At 39.0% G+C, this 21,767-nt stretch overlaps 1 protein-coding gene across 2 annotated transcripts in view; it reads right to left on the bottom strand.

Annotated features, from left to right (window-relative positions):
• Positions 1-17,049, bottom strand: part of mroh1 (maestro heat-like repeat family member 1) — a 34,848-nt gene extending 17,799 nt beyond the window's left edge. For both annotated transcript variants that reach the window (XM_053628941.1, XM_053628950.1), the window contains exons 1-17: positions 16,733-17,049; positions 16,094-16,189; positions 14,228-14,373; positions 12,784-12,915; positions 12,475-12,637; positions 12,022-12,120; positions 10,891-11,042; positions 8,692-8,832; positions 8,369-8,461; positions 7,921-7,999; positions 6,948-7,061; positions 6,606-6,679; positions 4,975-5,097; positions 4,290-4,397; positions 2,634-2,778; positions 1,981-2,024; positions 501-642 (exon numbers count right to left, since the gene is read on the bottom strand). In XM_053628941.1, the coding sequence (XP_053484916.1) occupies positions 501-642; positions 1,981-2,024; positions 2,634-2,778; positions 4,290-4,397; positions 4,975-5,097; positions 6,606-6,679; positions 6,948-7,061; positions 7,921-7,999; positions 8,369-8,461; positions 8,692-8,832; positions 10,891-11,042; positions 12,022-12,120; positions 12,475-12,637; positions 12,784-12,915; positions 14,228-14,373; positions 16,094-16,124 (1,786 nt within the window). In that variant the 5' untranslated portion in view covers positions 16,125-16,189; positions 16,733-17,049. The remainder of the gene's footprint in view (positions 1-500; positions 643-1,980; positions 2,025-2,633; positions 2,779-4,289; positions 4,398-4,974; positions 5,098-6,605; positions 6,680-6,947; positions 7,062-7,920; positions 8,000-8,368; positions 8,462-8,691; positions 8,833-10,890; positions 11,043-12,021; positions 12,121-12,474; positions 12,638-12,783; positions 12,916-14,227; positions 14,374-16,093; positions 16,190-16,732) is intronic.
• Positions 17,050-21,767: the final 4,718 nt, after the last annotated feature.

The raw sequence follows: 21,767 nt of genomic DNA, 5'->3' as shown, positions 1-21,767 counted from the left end.
GGTTCATTACAGTTGGAGTAGCAAAAAATCTGGCTTACATCCAGCATCAAAAAAAGAAGGCGATTTAAACCATATAATTTTACAAGAATGTTAGGAAATGTAAAATTTTCCTCATTAAAAACGACAAAGGTTCTCTTGTTGACACGTCTGGCAGTCATATAAGATCACACAGGAATCCATTTGCTTTTGGAGAAATGAATGCTTTTAGCTAAGGCTTCACTTTAACAGACATTTTGAGAATACCTTATAAATTTACATGTCCTTAGTGTGGGGGGGGGGCAACTGAAGCAAAACAAAAAAAAGTGTACAAGTGATGTTAAGTGAGTGTTTCATTGTGAATAGGTCTAAATCATTTAGTGTGTCTCATTAAAAAAAATGCATTAGAGCAAGTGCAGTTCAAATCAAACTGTAACAAACTGGAGAAGATTTGTTAACTAATTATTTGCATTGTCTCTTACTGACACTTTCAGACACAGCCTAGGTGAAACTTGAACACTGACCTTCAAGGTAACTAAGGAGTCTTGGGATCTCGCTCTCCCATAGTGCTTCTACTTTAGGGTTAATGTTGGGACTGATGGCATTCAGAAGACTCAGAGAGGGTGTACCATGACCTCGATACGAGAATGGGAAATAGGCATTCACCTAGGAAACATTTTATCAATGGTCACAGACAGTTTAACAATGGAAATGCAATAAATCCATGAGTATAAATAACCTTTTTTACAATGAAGGCACATTCATGTTTTACATACTGTAAGTATAGACAATGTAGATCATTAATGTTGAAATGACAGAAGGCTTAAAAACACTGAACATAAAAGTTTGCTGCCTTTATCTGCCGAATTCCATACTTCGTTATTTAAACTCTGGACGAAAAATAATTAAAGCACAGGAACAGTCAGTGACAGAATTTTTGGCACCCTTGGTCAAGATGGGTAAAAAGGTTACGGAAGAAATATCTTTGTGGTTAATTAGCTTAAACTCAAACAGAAAATGTGAAAGAAATCTTTAATTGAAGTAAATTTATTCTAAGGAATTTCTCTCAAGGGATTGGGATGGCCAGGAGAAAAGTATGATTGTGTGGTTAGTGATTTGGATTGCTGTCCTGATGGAACATCAAACCACAACTCAGTTGTAACTTCTTGTCAGAGGCAGCCAGGTTTTCATGGCTACTTCATAGAGTCCATAATGTCATGTATCCTAACAAGGTTCTGTGCCTTTGGAGGAAAGAAATGGCTTCTATGTTCATTTTGGTCTCATTACATTTGTGTAGTTTCCATTCCATACTGATAAATTACTACAGAAATTTGGCCAGGCACCAGCTCATATTTATATCCTAATCAAATACAAGGTCATGGATGATCATTATTAGGCTTCTTATTTTTGCCAGTATGAAACAGCCTTTAGCAGACCACAGCAATGTTTCAATAAGCTTTTCAATAATTGGTGGGTAATGTACACTCAGTGAGCACTTTATTAGGAACACTATACTAATACTGGATAGGGCCTCCGTTTGCTCTCAAAACAGCCTCAGTTCTTCGTGGCATGGATTCCAAATCACGTTGGAAGCATTTCTTTGCAATTCTGGTCCATGTTGACATGATTACATCACACAATTCCTGCAGGTTTTTCAGGTGCACTTTCATGCTGTGAATCTCCCGTTCTACCACATCGCAAATGTGTTCTATTGGATTCATATGCGGTGACTGGGAAGGCCACTGAAGAATGCTGAACTCATTCATGTTCATGAAACCAGTCTGAGATGAATTTTCCTTTGTGACATGGTGCATTATCATGCTGAAAGTAGGGAAGGATTGCTTTTATTCCTTAGAATAAAATAACTTTTATTATATCAATTATAGGTTTGGTTTGTCTCTTATTTACAGTCTGAGTTTAAGTGAATTAATAACTCTGACATTGTTTATAACCATCATTATCAACAGTGCCAATAATTCTGGAGATGACTGTACATTCACTTACCAAAAGCCTTATCATTAGTATATATGGAGAGGGAAGATTGGAACCTACGGAGACAAAATGGAAAGAAAAAAAATTAAAGAAATACAAAAGAGAGTTAGAAAAAGGGTGGACAAGGGTCAGCCATGTGTACAGTCACTGGATACAAAAGAATTACAATTAACAAGTAAATAATCAGTAAGTTGAGAGCTCAGTTTAATCTTTGCTGCTGTGAGAAACAATTAGCCGCCCTCCCAGAACTCCAGACCTATATTCACATGATAAATACGGCTTTTGGTTTTGACTAATTAGAACCAGACAGTTCTGGCCAGCCAAACAACTGTTAATAAAAACAAAATGTCTGTAAGCGAAACGTTGCTTCCAAAAAGAAGTGGAAAAAAAGCAAGCAAAAAAAGGCACCTGGCCAGAACTGTGAGCGTCTGTGGAGCCAGAGTGTGTGTTTATGTGATGGCCTGGTTTAACCGGCACAGGATAGCTTAGCCAGTGGAAAAGCCCTCTGCACTTAAAAATGTCTGGAGCTGCATTCATCGATGACATCATGATTGGGTTTATGTGCATGCATTTGATGACGTGTGTGTGTGTGTGTGTGTGTGTGTGTGTGTGTATACATATGAAATGCATAGTTCATAATACACACTTCGATATATGGTGCTCACCTGGCTCATTGAAGTTGATGATGAAATTGGGTTCTTGGGCTGATCGCTTCTTATTGGCCAGCAGGATAAGGCTCTTGCAGAGAGGTGTGGTGGCATTGAAGTACTGACTCGGGGTCAGGTAGCACAGCAACATCGGCCACAGTACCTATAGCACACAAACTGACTTGTCAATATAGCTTACACACAGCACAAAATCTCCTGTTCAGCAGCAGTAGATTATTTTTTTTCTAACTTAACTGATGGAGTACAAACATCAGATTTAAATGACAAGCCAGGTTACTAATCTAGAAGAAAACGTAGCATCTATCTATGTAGGCCTATATAAAGAACCTCAAAACAAAGTCACTAAAAATAGCCCTCTCTGTCTCCACACTTTATAAAACTCTCGGAGTGCCAGCGTGATGACGGAGCTCTGTCATCAGTCCTCTGTTAATGTTGGGAGCTGTACAGGAAAAGAACTGACCTTTTCCAGAACAAACACACACACACACACACACACACACACACACACACACACACACACACACACACACACACACACACACACACACACACACACACACACACACACACACACTGCTATTATGGGTAGGTGCTGCTGATGCTGGTTGCAAGTACAATTTACGGTTCATGACGTTCCTTCCTTGTGGTGTCATACAGATCATTTATTTTGTGTGCTGACTGACCTTGCTACTATGCTAGTCTCGCTATAAAGAAAATTGCAATAATACAGGTTGTATTGAATTATTCAACCTTAGCTGCTATGTTCACTAATCTAGTGATGCACCAAATGTTCGGCAATAAGTGAAAAGACTGAGTAAATGTTACCGAACAATTACATTTTTGATGACGCAATCAAATAGCAACCAGCGTAGAGCGAGAGGTGCTCACGCTGTATGAACGCAGTATGGAAGCATTTTAACGTGTCCGAGAAAGACGCAAAAATGGCCGTTTGCAGACACTGTTCTGCTGAATTGTCTAGAGGTACGAGAAAGACACGGTGACAGCAGCAGCAGCGAAAAGGAAAGTTCCTCCTCCCAGTCCCATCACACCCAGCCCATCTGTGGCTGACTTAAGTAGGCTTATGTCTAGGACGATTATTCATTTGTTGTGGGTTCATCAACTTTTTGGCACTCTTTTCAATGCACTTTTTTTGTTGTAGGCGCAGAGAGTACATTATTCCTTCAGCAGTCAGTTACAGGCCTAATATAGGCTACTCAAGAAGGGGGGCTCAAAGATGGCCAAATAAAAATATCTTTATTTTATTTCAAGTTATATTGTGCTTTGTTGGTATAATGTCTGCAGGAATGTTAAAAAAATGTTCAGTGTTAATATTTTTAAATTGTAGTTTTGTAATTGATTTTTTTTTTCTTTGAAAAGAATCATTTGGCTATGTAATTTATGCAATGGTGAAAAAAATTGTCAAAATAAATGAAAAAATTTTTTTAAAACTGCGTTCGGTATTCGGCCAAGAATTATCATCTCTGTGCTTCCCTACTGTAATCCTATGTGCATATTATTGGACAATAAAATCAACTTCCTCTCTTCGTGTTAACGTTCACCAGTGATGATTACTACTAAGCATATTCAGTATTACAGCCATTCCTAAACTTCTGGCCATATGTCAGTGTGTGCATTTTTGTCTGCAACTCTCACATCAGTCAGGCGGCCCACGGTGGTGGTGAAGAGATGGAGTGTGTTATCACACATGCTTCTCAGTGCCTCATTGGTCACCTCCTCTGGATCCAAGGGACGTTGTCCCCGCTGCAATACAATCAAACATCATTAGTATTTCCACAGAATAACAATACAGATATCAAGCAGTTTAGCAGAGTCCACTGACTATTTATAAAGTAGCCTCTCTAATGGTTTCAAATAGAATGCATGAACTACAGAGAGTTTTCCATTTCATTCAATTATACTCAAGTAACACAGATAACTAAAATACTAAAATAACATTCTCAAAACAATTGATTTAGTATTTAGGCCATTTGCATTAGGAGATTCATACAAGATGTGAGACTGTTCTCCACTACCATTCATAGCACGACATGGAAATTCTCATTATACTGTACAGATTTACTAGTATTAATATTATACATTATACATTATACATTAGGATAGATGGCTCTTATTATTTTCAATAAGTTTGGTGTTATGCTGGAAAATACTTCTGGTATTAACTGCTTGAATAACTCAGTAATCAGTGGCTCTTGAGATGTCAAGAGACATCCATTTTCTAATTTGTATCATTTACTCAACACATTCCATTCATTGTAGAGTGACCAGGCTACATGAGAGGGTCCAAAGTGAAAACAGCGATCTTAAAAGAGCTACATACATGGTGAGTGTCAGACAGAGCGCAGTGCTGAATAATAAAGCGCACAAGTATGTCTCCCCCCTCCAGCTCCAGGTAGCCGTGGTGAGCCATTGCACTGATGACCTGCACAACGCTCTTCTTTACCTGCACAGATAAACAGATAAGTCAACCTCAAAAACATCTAGATGCTACAGTACACTGTATCTAATATGTGCAGTTTGATTTTTTTTGTTTCAAAATTTTAAATACAAAAAAAATCGTTCCCCCCAAAATTATGTGCAGACACATATAGTGCACATCACGTAAAATGTTTTAATTTATACTTAACAGAGTATATACACACACTCTCTGAGCACTTTATTAGGAAATAAAGGGGGGGGGGGTTTGGGGGGGTAGTGATCTCAGTGATTTTGAAAATGGCATGATTGTTTTTGCCAGATGGGTTGGTTTGAGTATTTCTAGAACTGCTGGTCTCCTGGGATTTTCACACACAACTGTCTCTAGAGTTTACTCAGAATAGTGCAATAAAGAAAAAACCTCCACTGAGTGGAAGCTCTGTAGACAGAAACGCCTTGTTCATGAGCAAGGCCAATGGAGAATTGCCAGACTGACAGAAGAGAATTGCCAGACTGACAGAAAAAAATGGCCAGACTGACAAACTGACAGAAAGGCTACAGTAACTCAGATAACCACTCTATACAATTGTGGTGAGTAGAAAAGCATCTCAGAATGCACAACACATCGAACCTTGAGGTGGATGGGATACTACAGCAGAAGACCATGTCGGGTTTCACTTTTGTCAGCCAAGAACAGAAAGCTAAACTGCAGTGGGCACAGGCTCACCAAAACTGGACAGATGAAGACCGGAAAAACGTAGCCTGGATGAAACTCGATTTCTGCTTAGACACTCAGATGGTAGGGTCAGAATTTGGCAGCAACAGCATGAATCCATGGACCCAACCTGCCTTGTGTCAACAGTTCAGGCTGGTGGAGGTGGTGTAATGGCGTGGGGAATGCTTTCTTGGCACACTTTCGGCCTGTTAATATCAATCATGTACCAATCAAAACATGTGAATCCCTTCATGGCCACAATTTACCATCTTCTAATGGCTACTTCCAGCATGACAATGCACCATGTCACAAAGCAAAAGTCGTCTCAAACTGGTTTCATGAACATGTCAGAGTTATTAATTCACTTAAATTCAGACTGAAAATAAGAGACAAATCTAACCTATAATTGATATAATAAAAGTTATTTTATTCTAAGGGATTAAAGAAATCCTTCCCTACTTTCAACATTATGATGCTCCATGTCACAAAGCAAAAGTCGTCTCAACCTGGTTTCATGAACATGAAAGAGTTCAGTGTTCTTCAGTGTCACCGCATATGAATCCAATAGAACATATTTGCGATGTGGTAGAACGGGAGATTCACAGCATGAAAGTGCACCTGAAAAACCTGCAGGAATTGCGTGATGCAATCATGTCAACATGGACCAGAATCTCAAAGGACCATTTCCAACATCTTATGCAATCCATGCCATGAAGAATTGAGGCCATTTTGAGAGCAATGGCCCTACCCAGTATTAGTTTAGTGCTCCTAATAAAGTGCTCAGTGAGTGAATATTACCCACCAATTATTGAAAAGCTCACCTTATTGCTGTGGTCTGCTAGAGGCTGTCTCATACTGGCAAGAATAAGAAGCTTCTTGTTTTCCATTATGGAAGCTACAAGAAATAAAGCAATATAATATATTATCTTAGTAAAGCCAATCAAAGAAAATTAAAGAAATGTTTGTGTATATTTTGCACACATAGTTTCAATTTGATAGATTACTGAAATAATAATAAAAATATTTCTAATTTTCTTAACTTGAATAGGAACATCTTGGAAACATCTCCCACACATGATACATCAGATAACACTGACTTGTTGAATCAGCAGACTCTTAAATCTGTCACTTAAGTGTAATATGTGATGATGACAGAGTCTCACTTGTTGAGTTGATGAGGTGTCTGAGTACAGCCAGGGAGCCCATTCTGTTTCTCTCATTATTGTTTTCCAGCCTCTGCAGGACAAACACCATCAGTCGGTCTGGGAATGTGTTGGCTGTGTCAAAGAGAGACAAAGCAGTAAATATCACACTAGGACTAGGACTTATAGTGTATTATGTATTATTACTTATACTGTATTATGAGCCGCAAAAACAACAACGTATAGAGATATTTCCTTGCTTTAAGTGTGCTTTCAAGCAAAATGACAGTGACGGTAACAACTCCTTACTCAAAAAAAACCCCAAACATTTTATACAGTTAGAAAACAAGCCTAACAATTTAACATGGCAGCAAAATGATCAGTTAATTACAGTGATATGATTTTGACTTCTGTGGAGAAACATCTTAATAAGAAGTAAGACGCCAACTTGATTTTTTTGATTACACACATCTTTCAAAGATCACTTTAATAGCTAACCTTATATTAATAAGAAAAATAACGGCCAATAAATGTGCTGCTTGTACATTTAAGATCCATTTGGCTCACGTAGTATGCTTCAGATTCAAATAAATCACTAGGAATTACATAGTCACAGAAAAATCTCTATAAAAGCTCTAGGAAAGTCTTGTCAATACGGCAAACATCTACTTATGAAATGTGATTTCAGCGATGCAAGGAGCTTGAACTTAATCCCCCTTTTCCCAACCAATGGATTACTGCAGCAGTCACCTGACTGTGAACACACGCTGCACTCTCACTATTCAATACCGTTCACATTTTAGTCCCCAAAAGGACTGAACAATGTTTTGTCCAAACAGTAAACTGTCCATAAGGGGAATCAACCATCTATAAGGGGAAGTTAGAAAATCACTCTCTCACAGGGTTTATCTGCTAGAGATGTCAATGCTTCACTTAAATCCACTGACTGAGAATCAAATTGAGTTTGTTTGAAAATAGAAATAAAAAACCCTACCAAGGATGGTGAAGCATCGCAGAACTTCATTGTGGTTTTTCACAGTTGGAGGATTATTATAGTCCACAGGTGCACACACCTGAAAGAGCACATCAGGGTACAAAATTAGACAAATATTTGTTGCCAAGCACAAAATAAATTTCTTTTCTAGTTTTAAATGAGGTGGAACAGTGTGCTTGAACCTGGTATAGGTAGTCTCGTTATTTAAAAAAAAAGTATTACAGACACGATGCTAATCTTTCTTAGCTTTGGCAGGTTTGCACATGTGAGCTGGGTGGTTGTTTAAACAAACCAAGCCCGTTCAAAACTTGTTCTGTTGCAACTGCATAATAGAGAATACTACTTGCAAAACAGTTATAGTTAGGCACAGCCCATGTGTGTCTTGCACAAGTGCGAGAGAGAGAGGTGGAGTGATAGAAAATGTAAAAGTAAAAAGAACTTCTACAACCTGTTGGTGCAGAGCAACTAGAAGGTTATCCGTCTGAGTCTCAAGCACCCTGCTGCCCATGTTTACAGAGGCCTCCAGAACCTGACAAAGGCTCTAAACCATACACACACCACAAAATATGTACACAAAAATCACACATACTTGCATCATAAAGGTTACATTATTTAATATTTGAATAGTTTTACTTATTATTCACCAATGATGCAATGAAAGAAATACATCAAAAGTAAAACCTGCCAAGACTGTAAATAAAGTACTGAAACAATGTTAGTGTACTGGAGCTTCAGTGAGTCAGGACACAGTAAAGTCATGAAGAGCTGCACCTTGCTGATGATGTAGTGCTCAGGGTTTTTCTTGTACAAGCCAAGTATTGCAGGAAAGAGTTTGGGAAGTTGCTCCTCTAACTTGTCATGGGCCATCAAGTGACTCATCAACCCCAGAGCCTCAGCTACAGTCAGACGCAACTGCAAGGTAAGCGTGCACACACACATATACACATTCTTACTATCCTTGTGAGGACCTTCCATTGAGCTAATTACACCATACACCTGAACCAAAGCCCAATCTTAACCTCAGTAACCGAAAAGAGCCTTTTTGGCTCTTTAAGCTTCACCCCCCCACCCCCTTATTTTCTCCCCAATTTGGTCACCTGCCAATTTCCACCCACCAGCCAGCTCTCCCCTATCATACGACAGCTACAGTATTAACTGGGGTGAAAGTGTGCTTTCTCCGCAACATGTGAAGCCAGCCAACCTCGTCTTTTCTAACTGCTGGTCATGCTCATGTCACATGGCTGCATAACACACTAGGAGGAAAGCACAATCCACGCTCTTCTGCATACATGATGGGCACATAGATGCCTGCGATTTACTAGTGTCACTGTGACTGAACGAGGAGAGAATGTCATCCCATCCACCAAGAAAACACGGCCAATTTTGCTCCCTTTGTCTCGCAGCCACAGACTGCTGAGGCATTGCTGGGATTTGAACTCTTGATGTACTAACGATAGAACAAGCACTTTTTCTCAGGAGCCGCTAATTTAAATTATTTACAATTAAAATTGCAATTTTTATTTAAAGAAAAAGAACATTTTCCTCATGGGAAACTAGATTCACTAGCCACATTTCACCACAAGTTCAAATTATCAAATTATATTATATTTCTATCCTTGATATAAAAACAACATGAATTCTTACAAATTCTCTGAAACAAAAGATCTTATTGAAACACTGCAGTGTTTATGGAGCTGAATGTGCTTTCATACTTAAGACAGTATTATGGTTAATTAATTAATTACATTAGTATACACTCACTGAGAACACTATACTAATATGGGTTGGGCCTCCCTTTGCTCTCAAAACAGCTTCAATTCTTCTTGGCATGGATTCCACAAGATAGTGCTAGTTGGAAACAGTCCATTGAGAATCTGGCCCATGTTGACATGAGTGCCTTACACAATTCCTGCAGATTTTTCAGATGCATGCTGCATATTTCCCGTTCTACCACATCCCAAAAAGAGTTCTACTGGATTCAGATGCGATGACTGGGAAGGCCACTGAAGAACACTGAACTCATTATCATGTTCATGAAACCAGTTTGAGACAACTTTTGCTTTGAGACATGGTGCATTATCATGCTGGAAGTAGCCATTAGAAGATGGTAAATTGTGATCATGAAGGGATTCACATGGTCAGCAACAATACTCAAAAAGGCTGTGGCATTCAAGCAATTATTGATTGGTATTACAGGCCCAAAGTGTGCCAAGAAAACATTCCACACACCATTACACCACCTCCACCAGCCTGGACTGTTGGCATAAGGCAGGTTGGGTCCATGGATTCATGCTTTTGGCACCAAACAGCATGACCCTACCATCTGAGTGTCTCAGCAGAAATCGAGATTAATCAGACCAAGCTGCATTTTTTCACTTATTGTTTCATCTGTCCAGTTTTGGTGAGCCTGTGCCCACTGCGGCTTCAGCTTTCTGTTCTTGGCTGGCAGAAGTAGAACCCGATGCTGTCTTCTGCTGTTGTAGCCCATCTGCCTCAAGGTTCGATGTGTTGTGCATTCTGAGAGGCTTTTCTGCTCACCACACTTGAACAGAGTGGTTATCTGAGTTACTGTAACCTTTCTGTTATCTCAAACCAGTCTGACCATTCTCCACTGATCTCTCTCATCAACAAGGCATTTATATCCACAGAACTGCTGCTCACTGGATGTTTTTTCTTTATTGCACCATTCAGAGTAAACTCTAGAGACTGTTGTGTGTCAAAATCCCAGGAGATCAGCAGTTATACAAATACTCAAACTAGACCGTCTGGCAGCAACAATCATTGCACAGTCAAAATCACAGAGCTGATGTTTTTTCCCCATTCTGATGGTTGATGTGATTTTTACTGACTAAAAATAAGATTTACATCAGTCTTCCTCTTAAGTCACTAACTTCTTCTCAAACAGTCTCTCTTTGACTGGCTAACTGAGTTAGCTCTAATTGGTTTCTCGCTCTGTCTAATTTACTGTACCTTTGTGTCTCTGCTTTGTAGCCAGTTGTTGAAGAGGATGTCATAGGCGGCGTAGATTTCACTGGAGAAGGTGTCCTTGCGTACTGTGGGGTCCGGCGCTTTGTCCAAGTTGGCCAGGTACTCCAGAACGCTCTCGCTGAAGCGTGAAAGAGCTAAGGGCAATAAGGACACTTGATGATGTTAGCAGCACAGTGGCTTTTTCAGCAGCTAAAGCAAAGCCGGGGGGGGGGGGGGGGGTGTGACACACACACCAAACATATGCCTTGCAGGAGATATACATGTACATGTAACTTTACAAGGTCTGTCAATCTTTTGATACTAAATGCTGGAAAACTTCAAAAGAGAAGTGAGAAGCAGGTTGTTGCAGGTTAGAGAGAAATGATCATATAATCCAAGATAAAATGTGCCTATAAAATTAGCCTAATAGTAAAACATCAGGGTAAAGAGTCCAAGACGTTGTGTAATTCACTTCTAATACAAATATATAAATACCAGCAATAACAAGCCTCTAACTGAGAATTACATTTTTAAAAAATATGTGAATATACAATTACACAAAATACATTTGCAATAACACATTCACCATAAATTCATAACGTAACATGTGGCCTCATTGTGATCTTATTTATCCTAACACACTCAATCAGTGGTACTCGACTGCATCCACAAACTAATCTTAACTTCAAGCATACTGCCAAATATTCTAATCATTAACTAAGATGTTAGGTCAAGTTAAAGGTGAACAGTATTAACCGTAACTTATTTTAAATATTTTTGTCTGGGTTTGTGCGGGTTCCCTCTGGGTTATCAAGTTTTCCCATAAATATTACCGGTAGTTGGACTGACAAATCTAAATTGCTCCTGTGTGTGAATGTGTGTGCATGCTGCCCTGCAACAAACTGGTGTCCCATCTAGGGTATATTCCTGCCTCACACCAAGTGCAGAGGCACCATGATTCTGACCAGGATAAAGCAGTTACAGAAGATGAATGAATGAATACTGTTATATATAAAAAGGAGTTCTTCCTCTTTTGTTTGCATCCATCTACTCTTCATCTTAATATGAGGACGGCTTCTTTCCCCGAATCTAATCTTTAAAATAAATCTGCCCTCAGGTTAACTGTAGGCTTACCAGTGGAGAAGACCCACTTCATGCTGTCTTGCTTGGCGAGTCCTAACATAGGCAACATGGTACCCAGGATAGCGCTGAGGAACGGCACCATGCCATAAACTGCAAGTAGACACAAGTCACTCAGAAAATATTTGTGACTTTACAGGAGGAAAGTGACAGTGAAGTCAAATAAAGGTCAAGTAAAATGGGTGAACCAATCTAACATACTATGGTATGATAAACACGAGGTTAAGATAGGAACTGAAACAAAGCAATCAGCTGAAAGGGGGTGGTAAACGTTATATCTAACATTCAAGGCCTTCTGGAAAGAATGTGCAAATCTGTCAAATAACACAAATTCATCACAGCAGACGTGTTTGAGTGCTTCGTATGGAGTTACATTGCGAACAGACGTAGTTTAAACAGGTGCAAACAACCATGTTTCTCTTAATGTATACAGGGTAAAATATGTACCATTGGAGTCTGAGAGACTGGCTAATGTTTGGACCACGAAGTAATGAGGTAGAACCCCTGGCTGGAACTTGCCGAGGATGTCCTCCATGATTTCATTGATATACTTGTTCCCTACTGCAACCAAAATATTACTAGCCGTCTGCTGCCAGTCAGGGACTACTTCCTGTACAGAAGAAACAAAGCTGAGATACTACAAAGGAGGTCATTAAAAGAAAATTCCAAAAATCATTCTGAAGGTTCAAAATAGGGCTATATTATGGGTCAATCCTTATTCTTCTTATTTCTTTTTTTTAAATGATGAACTATTACCCTAGACCTGGTCATCTCATCTGAGGCCAGTGAAATCGTGGTCTTTATTTTAGGGTAACTGATGTCCTCGATCTTGCTTTTTACCACCAGCTCTATGGTCTGCAGAACCACCACTCTGTGAACTGCCACCAGCTAAACAAGAGATACACAGTTCATGTTAAGCTTCGAGCAAACTGATCTAGAGAAATTAGATCAACCAAAGCTAAAAATAAGCACAAATAAGATTTATGCAAACGAGTAAGGTTCAATAAAGCACATAAAAAAAAAGATCCCATTTGTTAAATTGTGGATGGAGGAAATGTTAAAGCTTTTACATCTGGAAAAAATATGCTTCCTTTTATTAAACAAACTGAACCAGTTCAATAAGATTTGGTTTCCCTTCTCTACTATCTTGATGTGTAGGTTGAGTGTAGGTTGTGTGGCGTTGACCACCCCATTAATGTGACATGATTTAAGTCCCTGGGGAAGGGAGGGTGGAATGGGAATAGTTGCTCCGTTTTGTCTTTATTGTACTTTGTTTTGTTTTCCCCTTTTCCTCCGGTCTCTTTTTGCATCTCTTAATAATCTGGTATCATGAGAGCTATGTACCAATGACTGTTAGATTGCTGGATTCCTCAATAAAAAGATTTAAACACAAAAAAGGTCCATGCCATGGACATTTCAAAACTTAATCACAACAGAAAAAGATTTGTCTACATCATGCAGCCCTTATTATCTGCATACTGTCAGGATACTTGGTCAGAATTTACCAGAAACTTTCACCTTAAAATCCCTTATCTCCAAGAAATTCTTTATATCATTTAATGCATTTAAGCATTCTGCTAAATCTTTAATAAACAACACATAGTGGTAAGAAGGCTAAATATTTGGTCACCCATCTAGCCATCAAAAACAATACTATGTTAAGTTCTTTCAGCCTTGCTTTTATATGTACCGCAGATGCACCGATTCGAACACAAAAGCCATCACATTTAACTTTAAGGTCCCCCCCGTCAATAAAAACAGCGCATATTGCGGTATAATGTGACACAGATAATCAGAGAGATCACATGCTGAGTCACATTAGTGTGGGAAGGAAATGACAGACTCGTTGTAAACGCTCAGTGCAAGACTGTCAGCTTTCTGTAGGAAGGTATTTTAAACAGTCCTTGAGGACCTTTAATCAGTGCACATTTCTATGTAAAAAAATACAGTCTCTCAATCACAGATCATCTGGTTGGCTAGTAGAAATGTACATTTTTGGATGGCAGGTGCTTATTTAAGACTCAAATACCACTGTGTGTTTCCTGTTGTAAACACTGACAAGAACATATTACATAAAATATACATGATACTGCCACTGAAAGATGTTAGATTTAATGCAAACTGTCCTTTGGAGGTGTTCTTAACAAAAACTGCCAAGTTTCAGGCACACACAAAGTCAACATCAGCATCACTGCCTAACCTTGGAGTGTTTAAGCAGGTAGTCCTGGCACATGGACAGCACTTTATCCGGCTGCTGGTTCCCCAGCGTAAGGATGGACTTCCGAACCTGCTCCTGTACACCCACATCCTTATCATTAGCTGCATCCAGCAGAGCCAGGGTCACCTCTGATTGCATACACATGTACACACACACACACACACAAAATTGTCAGTTTTCTGGAAAGAAACTCTAATGGGTTAATCATCTAAATAGATTTCCCATGAGATCCCTTGTTATTAACAATATGACCTAATTCTTGAGAGCTCAAAATACTCAACAAGTCTATTCCATTTACCATCATGCACACACCAAGGCTACTCACTATCTACTTTGTTTGTTCCTGATATAAAATTAGGTTTAGAAAAAATTTCACCAAGCATTAGTAAATCCAGAATGTCACAAGCTGTCATGAAGAAATGCATCTGACTAGTGTGCTTAGGGGAAAAAAAAGCATTGCTTTTTACTGCCTTAGATCATAGTTTCAATGGACAGTTCCTGTTCAGGTTTCATGACAATAAGGCATGTGACCATCAGCCAACTGGTAACATGCTTTAGTATTGAAACAAAAGGTAGGTAGTGCTTCTTTAAAAGCTCTGCAAACTAACACTTCCCAAGAAAACATTTCCTCATACTCCCTCCACCAACAGGCAGCGTTAACTAATGCGGGTGTTCAATCACACTAGGTGGATTACAGTGATTACGGCACAGGCCAACAGTGCTACTGAGAGAACATGCTGTTTAATCCAAAATAAAGAATGTGGAGGCACAAACTATGGCATTTCTAAGTAAAAACATACTGAACCTCTAATATTTGCCCATATTTAGTCCTGAGTACATATATACAGTCATGTGAAAAAATAAGTACAACCCACGAAAACTGTTGGCTTTTTTGACATATATGGACAGGCAAACATTTGATCGCCTTTGAAACCGTGCCTATTAATAAAGTTGATACATTATCAAATGACACATAAAACTGACATTTTGTAGTCATTTTCACCATTTAAATGAACAAAAAACCAGATCAGTCACATGGAAAAAGTAAGTACACCTCTACATTTATCACACCTTCAAATCTATAAATTAGAGTCAGGTGTTCAAGATTGTGTGCCAGTGTGCTCATATCTAGTGTCTGGTTTTCCCTTTGTTATTGAGTTGTGTGGTGTCATCATGCCAAGATCTAAAGAGTTCTGTAAGGCCTTCAGAATAAAAGGTCGTGGATGCCTAGGACTCTGGCAAAGGATTTAAAAAGATCTCCAAATTATTTGAAATAAACCATTCCACTTTAAGGAAAATTATCTACAAGTGGCACAGATTTCAAACGACTGCCAATTAGTCCAAGACTACCCATCCCAGCAAATTCAGCCCAAGAGCAGACCGTCTAATGCAAAAAAAAAAAAAAATCTCCAAAAACCCCGAAATTTAATCACAGGATCTACTAGCAAGTCTTGTAACTGTTGGACAAATGCAATACTGAAATACAGAATGACACATAACATATTAAACACTAGTTTCATGTCAGAATTCTGCTTTAATCGGTCATTATCAGTCATTGTGATGGTATCCTTATAAACCTCACATCTATAAGATAATATGCAAAGATTGGCAAATAGACCAGTGTCTATTTCCAGTGGCCATCTTTATACAAGTTATGCCAAGGGTGGGTCAAAGAAGCAGTTTTCATAACACCCCTGCCAACGCTGGCCTCGCATCAGTTTTAGTAAAAAAAATTAAAATATTTCCTCTGTTCATGGTTTTCTAGTCCTGTTTGAACATGTGACATATCGAGATAAAGGTGAAATAAAAGTGATGCATGGTGAAAATATGAGCTCAGAGTGTACTTACGCTCCACATCGCTCTCCTCGATGATCCCCATGGCGATGCAGTGGAGATCATCTAGCTATACATCTGTGATTCCTGCTGGCCTTTAGACACACATCACTAATGGAGCAACACACAAACAAACACACACACGTCTTACTATGCTTGTGAGAACCTTCCACTGACATACTTTTTCGATTAAGAAGTTATTAATATTATAATACTGTGACTTATTTTATTTTTTTTAAATAAATGCTTTTTTGTTGCTATTAAAAAGCCAAATCTTTCCACGAGTTCAAAGCTGTCAAGACATGGTGGAGAAATGAGGTGCTAAAATATAAAAACCCAAACACACCGCCAAATAAAGATGACGGCTTTACACCGACTATCTAACTGTGTCTACATTCCTCCTCTAGTCTTCCCTCTTTAACCAGGACGTGGCATATTTTACAGGAGTATAAAACACAACTGAACAGACCTACATGGAGTCCCAAGCTGCCTTGTCAGTTAGCCAGCTAGCTCACTGCTCACTTCCTCCTCAGTCGATATAAACTTGACCAAGGCTAGCTAGCAAGCGAGCTAATTCACGTTAGCCTACTGACAAGCGGGGTTTTAAACTACAAATTACAACGAACCGCTGTAATGCGGTAGACTCTACACTACCTTTGTTTTTCTACGCAATTGCCTTGTTCGCTTGGTGAAAACACAGTCAGGCAGATCCTCAATCCAGAGCATAAAGCAGAGCTGGATAAATCCTCGGACTGACGCAGATCCCGTGAGTCTGAGTCACTAATACAATTAACCAAACCGTCAAAGTTAAAAGCCAGCAGTTCTCTTAGGCTACATGATATGTCGTGTCACCGCGCTGCATGTAAACACCGATGATCATGTGCTTCCTATGTCCCATGCAGCATACTACCGTACTAATTAGTATGAGTGTACGAGTGGACCTCTGCTACTGCTCTACAGGACTCTGTAGTGCGCTAGTGTGTACAGGTTAACGTCGCCCAGGGCAGGTGGGCGTGTCCGGGCGCGCGGAACAGCAAATCACCAGAGAGGAAGAAAGGAAGCATTTTTAATGGGGAAAAAAACCCAAATTTTTTCATTTTTTAATAGGGAAAAACCCTATATAAGGTGATTCAAGAATACCTAAAATCAAGCCAGAATTAATTACTATAAAATTAATTAATATAAAATCAAGCCAAAAAGCCATTCCAGTCAAGGGGGTGCTTCAGCTACCCGTGAAACATCTCCTCAACTCCTCTAGGTACAATTGGCATACTGTTTATACTCTGCATTGTGTTGAAGCAGGTTTTAAAATTTAATAGGCTAGTTAATAAAATATAAAAGACATTTTTGTGAACCATATTTTTGACTTTTGACCTTTGACCTAACGTAATTAAATAGCCGCTGAAACTTGGCGCGCAATGTTGCTTATGTCACATCAACTAGCTCAATAGTTTTTGTTGTGGCTTGCAGCAATGGACAGATTTATGGAGGGGGGGGGTGATAAAAGTGAAAAAGGTGACAAATAGGGATGATGATGATGATGGCGGCTTAAATTGTGAGGGAGAAATCTGAAAATGATATTCAAGACGAGCAAGAACAGGACTGTTCAAATGAAGGACCAGCATCGGCTAGCAACATGTCTGTTGATGGTGTTTCGTCAATGGACTTGAGTCAAAGATCCTGCTGATTGCTGATGGACCATAGCGACCCAAACTGATAAAGTACCAGAGCCATTAATTTGGAGATTATCGATGATCTTTCAGCTTCTGCAGTACACCTACCTGGCTTGAATATTTCAGATCAGTGGATGCTGCTTTTTCAACTTTTTGTAACTTTTTTGTCGAAAAGGCATTTAGTCAAATATTTCAAGGCTTCGGAAATTGGCATAAAACTAGTGCATCACTGAGACAGCACAATGTCAGTCATGTTCACAAGGAAGCAATGGAGGCATGGACTGAGTTCAAGTTGAGAGAAACAGCTTGATCTAGGGTTTTTTTTTAAAGGTGGATAAAGGACATTCAAAGGTGGTTTAGGTAAACAAGGAATACATGTGCATGGTCATTGAATCACTTCACTATAATGCTTGCCAAACAATTGGTCAGTGTGGTCACAGAGAAAATGACCAGGCCACCAACAGAGGTCACTTTTGACCTCTGTTGGAAAATTCAACAGAACTATTCAAAAGAAATTTACATCTGGGCCTGCAAATGCCAAATATTTCCACCATGATATTCAGAATGAGTTACTTGATGTCATGGCTAACATGATAAGTGGATAGGTCATTGAAGAGGTGAAGTTGGCTGGACACTTTGCTTTAATTGTTGATGAAAGTAAAGACATAAGCAAAACAGAGCAGATTTCAGTGGTTTTATGTAACCTGGACAATGGTGATAAACATGAAGAGTTCTTGGACCTTACCCCAGCAGATGGTTTAGATGCTGAATCATTGCATGAGACTATCAAACAGACACTGGTGAAATGCAAGATGGATTAAAAACACATGGATTGCTCAGTGTTATGATGGAGCATCTGTAATGTCTGGGCATAACAACGGTGTTTAAGAAAAATTCCTGAATGAGGTACCACAAGCTGTGTATATTCACTGCCATGCACATAGACTAAATCTAGTCTTAGTTGATAAAACACAAAACACAGCTTGGTGCAAATGCTTTATACTTTTTTTTCAGGGTCAGTTGTACATAAATTGTTCACTGGCAAATAGAAAAAACTTCAGCCATCTCAGTGTGTTGTTGAACTAAAAAGACTTTTAGACACAAGGTGAGCCTGTAAGCACTCTACGCTGAAGGCAATAAAGACAGTTCTACCCACTATTTATGCTACTCTGATGGACATGAGTGGCCATTCAAACACTTATTGGGCTGCCAAAGCAAAATCGCCGATAGGATTAACTGATTGACAGTTTGTTGTGCAAATCACTGTGCTAGAGAGTCTTTTCAGCATTGCCAAAATTCTGTGTGATCAACTGCAGTCCAAGGATGTAGAACTTGCATCTGCAACTGAGTGAGTTGCTTCTGTTGTTGAGTCCCTTTATGCAAAAAGCAATGCAGATGCAGGGAACAAGATCTGGGAGAGTGCCAGTGACACATGTTCCTCAGCTTGGGTAGAAATTAACATGCGGTGGCCACAGCAGGTCAGGAGAAAAGCCAAACCGTGCCACATGCAGGCTTTTGTGATGAAACAGTGAAATGTGTCAAATGCAGCAGTTGGAAAATTCTGAAGATTACCACAACCGCTGCTTTACATGACGATTACCACAACCACTGCTCTACATTAATGACCGATTGATCAATGAACAGAACAGACAATTCTCTACAGAAACCTGTCATATCCTCGGTAACATCGGCTATTCCTCCAAAGCACAATTCTTTCCTGGGTAAGCAGTGTTTTTGGCCAATGGCAAAGACAAACCTCAACAGTGAACTCCATCAAGCAAAGCGATTGAATTCCACTTGGGACTTTTTAACACTATTAAGGCCATGCAAAGATGCTTTTTTTGATTTGCACAAACTATGGATTTCTGTGACATTACCCGTGACCTCAGCTACATGCAAACAAAGCTTTTCATGTCTACATCGAATGAAGGATTATGTAAGAGATAGCAGTGGCAACACTCGAACCAGCAATCTTGCAGTGTTGGTATTCAACTCGAGAAGAGCAAAAGAGCTGGATATTAATCATCATTAATTGTTTTGCCATTAACCACAACTACAGGTGTATTGTTCTTTGAATGGTGAGTAAACAAATCTATATTTTTTGGAAGTTAACAATGCTTTGTTGGTTTGGCTTGTAAATTATTGAGGATATATTAATCCAATGACAGTAAAAACCTGTTTTTCTAATGTATGGTAATGGTGACCATTATTTGGCCTGAGATGTTTTTTGTTTTTTTTTAATCTGACCTGGTCGGTTTATAGTTCATCAATAACAATTTATGAGTCATAGTTTAGGCTAGAGATTGTTTTTTAATATTGTTTTAAAGTATGCTATAATCAGTGCCAAAACCTTGCAGTAGTCCTGGCTTGCAGCAACACTAGCCCCTGCTCTAGACAGTTCAGTTACCCCAGAGCAGCCCCTGTAAAATATTTCTGGCACCACCACCAATAACCAAGCTAATATGTGCTTCCTCTGAGACACGTGAAGCCAGCTGTAACATCTTTTCGAGCTGCTGCTCATGCTGCGTCACACACATAGAGGAAAACTCTATCTGCCCTGTTCCATATACCTGAGCTCACAGCAGGGACGTGGGAAGGTGTTTTACATTGGGGGTGACAGAATTTTAAGCAGCATACGTGTGCCATGAGCTATGACCTGAATGATTAGTAAAATAATCTTTCTTTTAACAGATTGTGTGTCGATTACGATCATTATATCACAGCATAGTTGAATTCTAAAATCAGGAGGTGTTGATTAATTTTCTATAGCAGCGCAGATCTGAATATTTACATCTGTAGCATTTGCTCTTTAATGGGTTATCATTCCTTTAATAGCTTGTTCACAGGGACTTGTATGGTGGATGCCTAAGCCTAATAATACAGGTTAAAAAATTGGTGTTTCCCAACACATTCGTTCATGTTATCGCTTACATTATAGCAGCTATATACAGTTGGTCCCACACCAGCCTCTATTTTTCATCTTTTTTCTTTTTTTTTCCTCTTGATGTTAATAAGGCAAAAAACTGCTTTTCATGTTACAGAGGAACCAGAAAGTGAAAACTTCTCAGTCCTGAATACTCAAATCTTGCGGATGTTCCTATTAAATGTAACTATGAACACATGAAAAATCGTAATTGCTGGCAAATTGTTGTGGTATAAGAAGAATATTATCTCTGACAAACAAACCCAAAAACTACGTAAAATACTAATAATATTTTACAAAAAAAAATTAAAAGTTTATTCAGCCTATTTCTTTATTTGTTTATCTATATATTATTGCTTCAGTCTTCAGGGTGATTGGCTAGTGTTGCTGTGATTGATAGGAGAGATACTGTAATATGCCATCCCTCCCAACCTGAAAGCACGGCCAGATTTGCTCCCTTTGCTACCAGCCACAGATCGCTGTGTCAGGATTCAAACTGTTGATCTCACAATCTGGGTGAACGCCACTCAGGAGCAGTAAGGGTAATCTTATTATGCAGTAGATTATCAGTTCACAGTGTGAACCTTTTAGAACATTATATAAAAGTGATACAACCAAAAAAAAGTTAAAACCCAAAGGTTACCATGTTTAACTGAGGTATATTGAATGCCAAGCTGTCATGTATAGAGTGAAGGGATTGATCTAGAAGATATTTATATTTATCACATAGGTCTATAGACTGTAGACCAGGGTTTCTCAAACTTTTTGCAGCCAGAGACTCTTTTAGCTGTAAAAGAAATTTCCTAAATTGATCCCTTATGAACTGTGAAATAGTTTCTTATTTTCCATGATTATGATTCAATCATTTAAGATCAGTTCAGTGTGATTTTTGCTTACTCATGGTCTTAAGTTTTTGGGTTTCTGTCCTTGATTGTATTTGTCAAGGTGTTTTGTCTTTTGTGTTATGTTTTCCTTAACTAGACTTGGGTATGCTGCTTGCACATACAGCTGAGTATAAAAGCCAACTTTATCCAACTTATGTTTAGACTAAATTTGAGACTACAAAACGCTGTAGTGCCCAGGGTGTCTTTGT

The sequence above is a fragment of the Ictalurus furcatus genome, chromosome 1 (assembly GCF_023375685.1).
Source record: "Ictalurus furcatus strain D&B chromosome 1, Billie_1.0, whole genome shotgun sequence".
Taxonomy (NCBI): domain Eukaryota; kingdom Metazoa; phylum Chordata; class Actinopteri; order Siluriformes; family Ictaluridae; genus Ictalurus; species Ictalurus furcatus.
This window is presented reverse-complemented; position numbering and strand designations above follow the sequence as displayed.